Here is a 9,792-nt window from a genome sequence, read left to right on the forward strand (position 1 = left end):
GAGTGTGTATTGGTTTGGAAGTGGGAGCATGTCTGCCGCGGGGTTGAGTGCGCTCTATTATAACCCTAGGAAATCGGGCAGTTACGGCGGCGCAGGGGGTCTGTTGCGGGCCGCGAGATCCCGGGGTGTGCGCGGCGCCAGCCGCGGGCGGGTGGTCGAGTGGCTGTCCGGCCAGGCTGCTTATACGCTGCACAAGCCGGCGCGCGTACGTTTTAAGAGAAACAGGACGCTGGTGTCCGAAATGGACTGGCAGTGGCAGGCCGACTTGGTGGACATGAGAGAACACCAAGCGTTCAACGACGGTTTCTGTTACATCTTAATGTGTATAGACATGCTGTCTAAATACGCTTGGGCCGTGGTTGCTTATATGCTGCAGAAGCCGTGTCTCCAAAACAGCCGGGGTGCAAGCACACACACACACACACACACTGACTGCGTAAAGTCTCACGGAAAGAAATCGCCGGGCAAACACCAGGTGAAATGTGAACCGCTTTATTTCAACAGTGGGTTTTCAAACACCGAAACAGCGCAGCAGCACTTTTTACACATGTTACAGACTCCAGTTTGCAAGTATGTGAAATGTGAACCGCTTTATTTCAACAGGGGTTTTCAAACACAGAAACAGCGCAGCAGCACTTTTTACACAAGTTACAGACTCCAGTTTGCAAGTATGTGAAATGTGAACCGCTTTATTTCAACAGGGGTTTTCAAACAGTGAAACAACGCAGCACACATGCGTTACCGGCTCCTGTTTGCATTCAACAATTAAATGTTGGTGCGGAAAATTAGTTCGGTACACGTAACCACCACCCCTACGCTGCTGAGAAACTTTGCGGCATCTGAAAAAGCATTCATAACCCCCTTCCGCTCACCGTGTCTAAAGCCGTGCGAACCACACTGGGCGATCCGATCGAGCAGGGCAAAAAAATTTGCCTGCGTAACCAGCGGGATGGTGTTACCACAGGTTCTGTGCAAAACACGCTGTATTTTGGAATACACACTGTAGAACCCCCCAGGCTTCCTTTTCTGATCTGAAAACATCAGATCTGTAATAATTTCACTCAAGTTCTCGACATACGCATCTATCTCTTTAACAAATTTAAGGACATTAGCATTCGACTCTTTGTTTTGCATATCAAGCTTTGTAGAGAGAAGTGTGTAAAGCACTCTTAGTAAGAATTCAGACGTATACATTCGAAATTCTTCATTCTTCGGTCGATGGCACACCCGGGTCTGTAAAACAGAGTGAAATCTGTATTCACATTTTACATAGATCTTTTTTTTTGCGTCTGTAAAAATAAGAATAGTGTTTCTTTTGCAACACATCAAAAGTCACGTCTACTAATTTTTCATCCAGCTGTTCAAGGGTGGCGTGTACATGCTCGTATGGGGAGTGGTCCTCAATTATATTTTTTAGCAACTGTTTTATGCCCCGCTCAGTGTCATTTGTAATGGTGTACGAACCCAGACACCGGGCGGTGTACAGAACAACCGATAAAATTCGGGCTAAACTGAGAGACTTATAAATTTCTAAAGCGGCAAACGTCACATCTTCAAACCCATCTGTGTAGCCGACAGACAGACATGTGTGGCCCCGCTGCCCAGGATGGTCAATCAAACAGGCCGGGCAGTCATCAACCAGGACCCCCTTTAAACAGTGCTTGAAGATGCAATAAACTACTGCTTTCACAATCTGGGGCATAACATCGGGCTCATTAGGGTCAGGGGCATCATCTTTATTAACATTTGGGCGAACACCCAAGCATAGACACGAGACATTCACATGTGTCGGCAGGCTGAAGATTGACCCGTCCACATCCTCTTTATTCTATTAAAAGGAAAAAGAAAAGGAAGGCTTAACAAAATAGACATGCATTGCACCTAAAATACTGAGCATTTACACTTTTGAGCTAAGGTTTTTCGTTAATATTTACCATTTGTAGCGTGGTATCATCGCTAGCACCCGGCTGTTCTTCAGCATCTGGTACCCCAGCTGAACTCACACCCCCACCGCTGTCACAGGGTTCAGAGGGTGGGTTAGGGTTTTGCTAAAAAGAAGACCAAGTATTAAAATGACATACGCTAAGCACCGATACAACAATTCCACGAGTAGAAAAAATATTTTAGCCGCCTACCTCATCGCTTTGTAGAGTAGCGGACCCCGTTGTTTCTCCACACAAAGAAGCCATCTCAGCAGCTCTGTGGTGTCTGACCGCGCCAAGCACGCACTGCGGCCCTGTCAGGTCGGAGCGTTTAAGAATATGCGCCAATGGTGTAACACGCCTACATAACACAAGACATTTTACAATTGGTTGTGATGACCCCCCACCCCCCCGATTTATCGAGAGCGAGAAGTATTCGCATATCAGTTTATAAGTTTTAAAGTATAAGCACACAACGCAAACACAAATGATGTGTTTCACCCGAAAAGAAATTTTAAACACGCGGGGTTGGTCTTAAAGTTTTTAAAATAACGTAATAAGACACAGTTTATTTTTAATAACACATTCGCGACAGCTTTTTCGAAAGTTTGGGATAAATTTCCACAGCATAAAAGCGCCAGCATAAAAGTCTTTAAGGTGTTAACAGACAACAAATGGTGGGGTGTTGTTCTACAGACTGTAACGGATTGTTCTTAAAGTTTTAAAATTGTTTCCCGGTAGAGATGATTTGTGATGATATTGGAGACGGGTGTGGGGAGGGGTTAGCTACAGGCTCTGGAATGCCGAGTGGGGGTTACAGGCTCCGGAATGCCGAGGGGGGTGCTAAAATTGACACCAGTGAAAGTTTACAAACATTTTAAATTCATGTAAAGTTTTCTAATTTACAAACACCACATGTATTTCACGCAAAAATGTTCTTAACAGCGCAGCGCTGAAAAATAAAACCTCAAAACGTCAAGCTTGGTTTGTGAACACGGCCCTATAAAGAACAGATACATAATAAAAACATTTTGCTTGATAATATTCTTAGCGGTCTGCTGGTGAATCAAACAAAGACAACGCGGCACGTTTTCGCCACGTTTTAACAGCTAAGAAATGTAGACACCGTTGTATGTCTTAAAATAATATAGATTTTAACATTATAACGCGCTATATTCGCTTATCAGTTTATAAGTTTTAAACTTTAAAAGTATTAACACACAACGCAAACACAAATGATGTGTTTCACCCGACAAGAAATTTTAAACGCGTGGTTGGCCTTAAAGTTTTTAAAATAACGTAATAAGACACAGTTTATTTTTAATAACACATTCGCGACAGCTTTTTTCGAAAGTTTGGGATAAATTTCCACACAGCGCCAGCATAAAAGTCTTTAAGGTGTTAACAGACAACAAATGGTGGGGTGTTGTTCTACAGACTGTAACGGATTGTTCTTAAAGTTTTAAAATTGTTTCCCGGTAGAGATGCATTGTGATGATGTTGGAGACGGGGGTGGGGAGGGGTTAGCTACAGGCTGTGGAATGCAGGGGGGGGCTAAAATTGACACCAGTGAAAGTTTACAAACATTTTAAATTCATGTAAAGTTTTCTAATTTACAAACACCACATGTATTTCACGCAAAAATGTTCTTAACAGCGCAGCGCGGAAAAATAAAACCTCAAAACGTCAAGCTTGGTTTGTGAACACGGCCCTGTAAAGAACAGATACATAATAAAAAACATTTTGCTTGATAATATTCTTAGCGGTCTGTTGGTGAATCAAACAAAGACAACGCGGTACATTTCCGCCACGTTTTAACAGCTATGAAATTTTAGACACCGTTGTATGTCTTAAAATAATATAGATTTTAACATTATAACGGTCTAAAACGTTTTCTAAAATGTTTCTTAAAATAATTTCTACAGACCAGTACGTGCACCCCCCAACGATACCTAAGATTAATGGTTTTATGGGGGGACCATGTGTGTTTCTTAGAAGAGAATGTTTAGCGGCTTGAGTATAAGTACCAGCGGTTTAACAGACGATGTTTTAGCTGCATTCCAATTCCTACAGTCGCACGTTATCGCCTAACTCGTCAGAATGGACCACGCCGATCAATTGCAACAGTCTGAAGATAGTCTGTTTACAGAAATAGAACTGTTCGACTTGATAGACGAAGCCGCGGATTCAGCGAATTTCAGCGGTATGTATATCTGGCTTATTGTGAGACAATTACAACGTCGCGGTGCATGTCTCGTGTTAGCTATAGTTACAAAACGTTGTATAATATTTGTATACTAGGCAATATTGAATGAATATAATGGAATTACCCGCGATTGGTGCCGTAATGTGGTCGTGACTGTGTGTATCCATTCATTTCCAATAGCACCGAAAACCACGGGTGTAAAAAGACCAGTTACGCTGCAGCACAACACCGGTGAGTAATTACGACAATGTTTTGAATAACGCTTTACGACCATGTGAGTCTTAAAGACACATGGGGTATATACGCCGCACCAAAACGCGCATGTGTCTATTCCACAGATGCGGGCGAAGGGACAAGTCGCCACACATTTAAAAAACCCCGTTTGGGGTTTGCATTACCAACCCAAAACCTTGTGGTGACACAGGCCGATGTTCACATCATACCAGACGGTGCGGGGGATATTATCAGAGCGCCTGAGAGAAGAGGTTGGTATTATATAAAACATTCTTATAGCCTGGTCATTTAAACGTGTCTATAATAAAAATACATACCGTTTTTCTATATTTTTCACTAATGGTATTTTCCCACGCCGTGCAGACCCCGGACCTTCAAAAAATAAACTGCGGCGCGCCAACAAGTTAACTGGGGCATCGAGCTCAAAACGACTGAAACCAACCGGCAAAGGTTAATATAGTTAATATAATTAAGCGTGGTCAAGATGTGTTATGATCCACTTACGGTAAACGTTACTTCTTTTGTTAGGCTGTTAATTCGCTGAAAGATCCTACTTCGCGGAGTTTTCTGTTTGGGGGTGTTAAAAAACCTTATTTTAAAACTGCCTAGCTTTTAAAGTTAAAAGCGACTGGTGTGTGCGTGGGTCTACATGCCGTTAGCACGCCGCTTGACCCAGTAGCGCCACCACCGACGTCAAGGAAACCGGTGTAACAACATGGCCGGGTAACTTGCTCCATTCACCCACAGCCCTTTGTGTATGGGGGCAGCATATGCGTGGCGTTTTTATCATAGTTATCGTAGTTTTCTGACTTTGACAGTTTAGATTTCATTGATTGTTGTGTTGAAAAGTCTTTTATTTTTATCACAGTGTTGTTTTCAGATTTTGAGATGTGGAGCATTGGCGTGGTAATAAAAAGTCTTATTTTTTCACACAGCATCTGTATCGACGCGCGGTGAAACAAATGCGGTGGAAACGTCGGAACCCAAGGTGGTGACTGCATCCGAGACGACTGTTAAGACGTCGACCAAAGCCAGACGTGTCAAGCCTGCGGAGCGAAATAATAACGCGCCTAAAGAGTTGGTGTTGGGTGATGTGCTAGACTCCGTGCGCGGTATTACACAGATACTAACAACGGTGCGCAGTAGCGAGGTGACCAAAAAACGAGTTTTAGAGCGTCTAAGAGCGGTTTTACCCGGTGTACAGACCTTGTTTCCAAAACCGATCCAGGTTTTCACCGCTAACATCTTAGATATAATTTCTAAAGAGGATGCCGATCTAACCTCTGGATTTCAGAACCTGTTGATGCTATTTCATGCTTCATCGGTGGAAATCCCCGGTGATAAATGACTAAACATGCGGTCTAAAAAGTGCTTAAAAGACCAACCGCTTGCCAACCGCAAGCTTTTGTACATAAATAAAAGAATTAAACTGGCAAAAGCATGTTTGTTGCGTCGTCAAAGATTCAGAGCGGGGCATCAGATTTCCCAAGGGTCGCCCGAGCCACGCAATGAAAATGCAGTGGTAGAAAATAACTTAAGGCCCGAGGTTGTTGTGGCAGAACAGGATGGTGGTAACCCAGAACCGGTTGTACTGAACGATCTGAATCAGGTTGGTGGCGGTGCCGGGGTGAATAGAGACCCCATGGTTTTCCTGGAGTGTATACGCCGTTATAACAGGGCTTATAATAATTTTAGAGCAACAGAGCACCATGAAGAATTTCGTTTTGTTAATCTCGACAGAATAACCTCGTATGTACAGGCTATAGACGCTGTGCATGGTGCAGTCCAGAGAATATTGGACGAACTTTCTCCAAACATCGGGGCGAATGATTTTGTACAGCTGCGTTTGACAGCGGGTGGTTTTAACAAACCCTTGTTCTCACGCAGGAGACACCCCGGAGAATTAAATGCGGCCGATTTTTTAAGCCACATCTCGGACCTCTTACAGAGCCACACAGAGGTTCTCACCGATGACACCCTCCGCTTAGTGGTGACGATAGTTAGGAATATGCAGGGGGGTGCCCGCCGAAGATTTAAATCCGTTCTGTACAGCCGGGTAATTGCGCAGAAAAAAGCACACCTTATCGACTTACATTACACGGGCGGTAATCTGTGTTTCGCCGGGAGTGTGTACGGTTTGTTGAATGAGGGTTGTACCGATGGGGAAATGTTACAGGGTGCTAAACGAATGCACAAAGAGTTGGGTTTTCCAGAGAATCGGAAAATTAGTTTGTCAGACATTACCGCTTTTGAAAAACATTTAAAGGTGGTTATTAAAATTTTGTACCATGACCAGGGTGATTGGAAATATTTTACAACGGGACCCACACCACCAAATTCTAAAATACTTTTTGTTCTACTGCATGAAGAGCATTTTTATGGGGTTTTAAATATTAAAGCTTTTGTGGGGGCGGCGTATTTTTGCACTAACTGCCACGCCGCGTATAGCCACAAGAACGCACACGCCTGTGTTAAAGCTTGTAAAACCTGTTTAGATCACCAGTGTTGTGAAATTGATGCTGAAATTCAGAATTGCCCGGCCTGTAAGGTCTTTTGTCGTAGCTCACAGTGTTTGGCGAGACACTTGCGGAATGCGGCGACGGGTGTGAGTAAGTGTGAGCGCAGGGTCTTTTGTGAGAAATGTGGGGTTTATAACCTCGCAAGTCACAAATGTAAAGAGAAACTGTGCTCGCGTTGTAACAACGTGATCGACACCCCGGACACACATTTGTGCTACATACCGCCTTTGGACAACCCCAAAATTTCAAACAAGTACATTTTTTTCGACTTTGAATGCATGCAGGAAACGGGGACCCACATACCAAATTACGTCCACGCCCTTCATATTGACAATAAACGCAGCTGGGAATTTTATGGTGAAACTTGTCTAAAGGATTTTGTGTGTAAATTTATCGATAGACGTTTCAAAAACCATACGTTCATATCGCACAATGGCAAGGGATATGACAATTACCTAGTGATCAGGCAGTTGTTAGCTGAAAAGATGGACGTTGAACTAATAAATCAGGGTGGTAAGATAATGTGTATGACCGTAAAAGCTCTGAACATCCGATTTATCGATTCTTTAAACTTTCTGCCTATGAAATTAAGCAAACTGCCGGCCGCCATGGGGTTCCCCGGGTGTAAGGGTCATTTTCCACACTTGATGAACACTGCAGAAAACCAAAATTATGTCGGACCGATGCCTCCGCCTGAACTTTACGGCGTTAACTACATGCTGCCGTGCGAGAAAGCCGAGTTTTTGGTTTGGTATGAAGAATGCCGGGGAAGTGTGTTTAACTTACAGAGAGAGTTGAAACGTTACTGCCAGTTGGATGTGGCAATTCTAAGAGAAGGCTGTGTCAGGTTTCGGGACGAGGTCATGAATATGACCAGACAGACACGTGTGACTGAGTCAGGGGCCACCTGCGTTGTGTGCATCGACCCCTTTCAGTTTGTGACCATCGCTAGTGTCTGCATGGCCATGTTCAGACTTATGTTTTTACAGGAAGAGACGATTGCGTTGCTACCCCATGACAATTACCACCGCCAGCAAAAACGATTTTCTACACCCAGCATTCAATGGCTTATGTACATCGAACACACAGAGCGCGTTAAAATCCAACACGCGTTAACCACGGCCGGTGAGTTCAAGGTTGGCCCATATTTTCTGGATGGGTATGCTGTAATTGACGGCGTGCCGACAGCCTTTGAGTTCAACGGTTGCTTTTTTCACGGTTGTAGCGTTTGTTATTGTGAAAACGATTTTAATCAGCTGACAAACACTACTTTTGGTTGGTTGTACAGAAAGACGATAGTGAAAATTAATTTTCTCAAAATGAGAGGTTTTAACGTGCGTGTTTTGTGGGAGCACGAGTTCAGAGACATGCTTGTTGAAAATGGAGACTTGGGTAAATTTCTAACAGCCGCACAATTACCAGAGCCTCTGCAACCTCGCGAGTCGCTTTTTGGGGGGAGAACAAATGCGATTTGTTTGCATTACACAGCGCACCCCGGTGAAAAAATTCATTACTATGATTTCACCAGTCTGTATCCGTTTGTGAACAAAACTAAAAAATACCCACTGGGCCACCCCCGAATAATATATAACAACTTTGGAGATTTAAAACTGTATTTCGGTTTAGCGAAGGTGAAAGTTTACCCACCCAGACGTTTGTACTTTCCAGTTCTACCAACCAAAATTGACAAAAAACTGTTTTTCACGCTGTGTCGTACGTGTGCTGAAACAAAACAGACCACCCCCTGTGAGCACAGTGATGAAGATCGCGCCTTGACAGGTGTCTGGTGCACCCCCGAATTACAGAAGGCCGTAGACCTGGGGTATAGAGTGTGTAAAATTTACGAAATTTGGCATTTCGAAAAGGCCTCACACGATCTTTTTACCGACTACATCAAACTGCATCTGAAAGGGAAGCAGGAAGCTTCGGGGTTTCCAGAGTGGTGTACAGATGTCGCGAAACAACAAAGATATATCGGCGAATATTATGAAAAAGAGGGCGTCCGGCTGGACCCCGGCAACATTAAAAAGAATCCGGCCAAAAGACAGCTTTCAAAAATTGCCTTGAACAGTTTGTGGGGAAAGTATGGGCAAAGAGACAATTTACCACAGACCACCATTGTGAGAAACCCCGATGAATTGTTCCGGTACTTATTTACGCCATATCATGAGGTGTCAGCCTGCGAGTTTATCGATGAAAACACAGCCTGTGTTACGTGGAAACACACTAAACACCACTATACGGGCCATTCAAACACTAACATTTTCATCGCTAGCTTTACAACCGCCTATGCCCGCTTGGAGTTATACAATCTGCTAAATGCTTTGCAAGGCCGTTGTCTCTACCATGACACAGATTCCGTTATCTTTGTGAGCCGGGAGGGTGAGTGGAATCCGGAACTAGGCGACTACTTGGGTGAGTTGACCAGCGAAATCGATGCTGGTCAACACATCACCGAGTTTGTGTCAACAGGACCCAAGTCGTACGGGTACAAACTGTCTGGAGGGAAAGCCTGTTTAAAGGTAAAAGGCATTACGCTCAATGTGAACAATTGTGAAAAAGTTAACTTTGAGAGTCTGCGGGACTTGGTTTTTGACTATGGCGCTAACCCTTATGCAGAGTGCCGGGAATTTAAACACATTTCTATTCAACAGCCGATGATCGTGCGTGTTAAAAAGGATTGGCGCATTGAGACCCGGACCTTAAAGAAAACCCAGAAGGTGGTGTACGACAAGCGGGTGCTGCAAGAAAATTTGACATCGTTGCCCTACGGATATTAACACGATGGATGTCAGGTTAAAACACCCTTTTTCATGCATTTTGTCCGGACCCTCGAATTGCGGTAAAAGTTATTTTATAAAACAGCTCTTGGAGAGCGGTGATACCGTTATGACTCGTAAACCCGAAAACA

General features: G+C 43.9%; 2 protein-coding genes across 7 annotated transcripts; one reads left to right on the forward strand and one right to left on the reverse strand.

Moving 5' to 3' along the window:
* Nucleotides 1-476: 476 nt before the first annotated feature.
* On the reverse strand, nucleotides 477-4,468 carry LOC148676133 (uncharacterized). 5 transcript variants are annotated; one of them, XM_088603242.1, is made up of 5 exons: nucleotides 4,253-4,468; nucleotides 2,136-2,283; nucleotides 1,935-2,048; nucleotides 1,784-1,828; nucleotides 477-1,233 (listed from the first exon to the last, which is right to left on the reverse strand). In XM_088603242.1, the coding sequence occupies exons 1-5, from the start codon at nucleotides 4,297-4,299 to the stop codon at nucleotides 766-768; spliced, it is 822 nt and encodes a 273-aa protein (XP_088459368.1). In that variant the 5' UTR covers nucleotides 4,300-4,468; the 3' UTR covers nucleotides 477-765. The 5 variants fall into 5 exon arrangements, with proteins under 5 accessions (XP_088459368.1, XP_088459384.1, XP_088459376.1 ...); XM_088603258.1 differs by lacking the exon at nucleotides 1,784-1,828 and having other exon boundaries at nucleotides 2,136-2,236; XM_088603250.1 differs by lacking the exon at nucleotides 1,784-1,828.
* Nucleotides 3,985-5,800, forward strand: LOC148676134 (uncharacterized). Of its 2 annotated transcripts, XM_088603268.1 has the most exons (5): nucleotides 3,985-4,125; nucleotides 4,309-4,359; nucleotides 4,467-4,613; nucleotides 4,726-4,812; nucleotides 5,298-5,800. In XM_088603268.1, exons 1-5 carry the CDS (start codon nucleotides 4,023-4,025, stop codon nucleotides 5,708-5,710), a joined length of 801 nt encoding a protein of 266 aa, XP_088459394.1. In that variant the 5' UTR covers nucleotides 3,985-4,022; the 3' UTR covers nucleotides 5,711-5,800. The 2 variants fall into 2 exon arrangements, with proteins under 2 accessions (XP_088459394.1, XP_088459401.1); XM_088603275.1 differs by lacking the exon at nucleotides 4,726-4,812.
* The last annotated feature ends 3,992 nt before the right edge of the window (nucleotides 5,801-9,792 follow it).

This window comes from Lepisosteus platostomus, chromosome 2 (genome assembly GCF_059453375.1).
Source record: "Lepisosteus platostomus isolate fLepPlt1 chromosome 2, fLepPlt1.hap1, whole genome shotgun sequence".
Taxonomy (NCBI): Eukaryota; Metazoa; Chordata; class Actinopteri; order Semionotiformes; family Lepisosteidae; genus Lepisosteus; species Lepisosteus platostomus.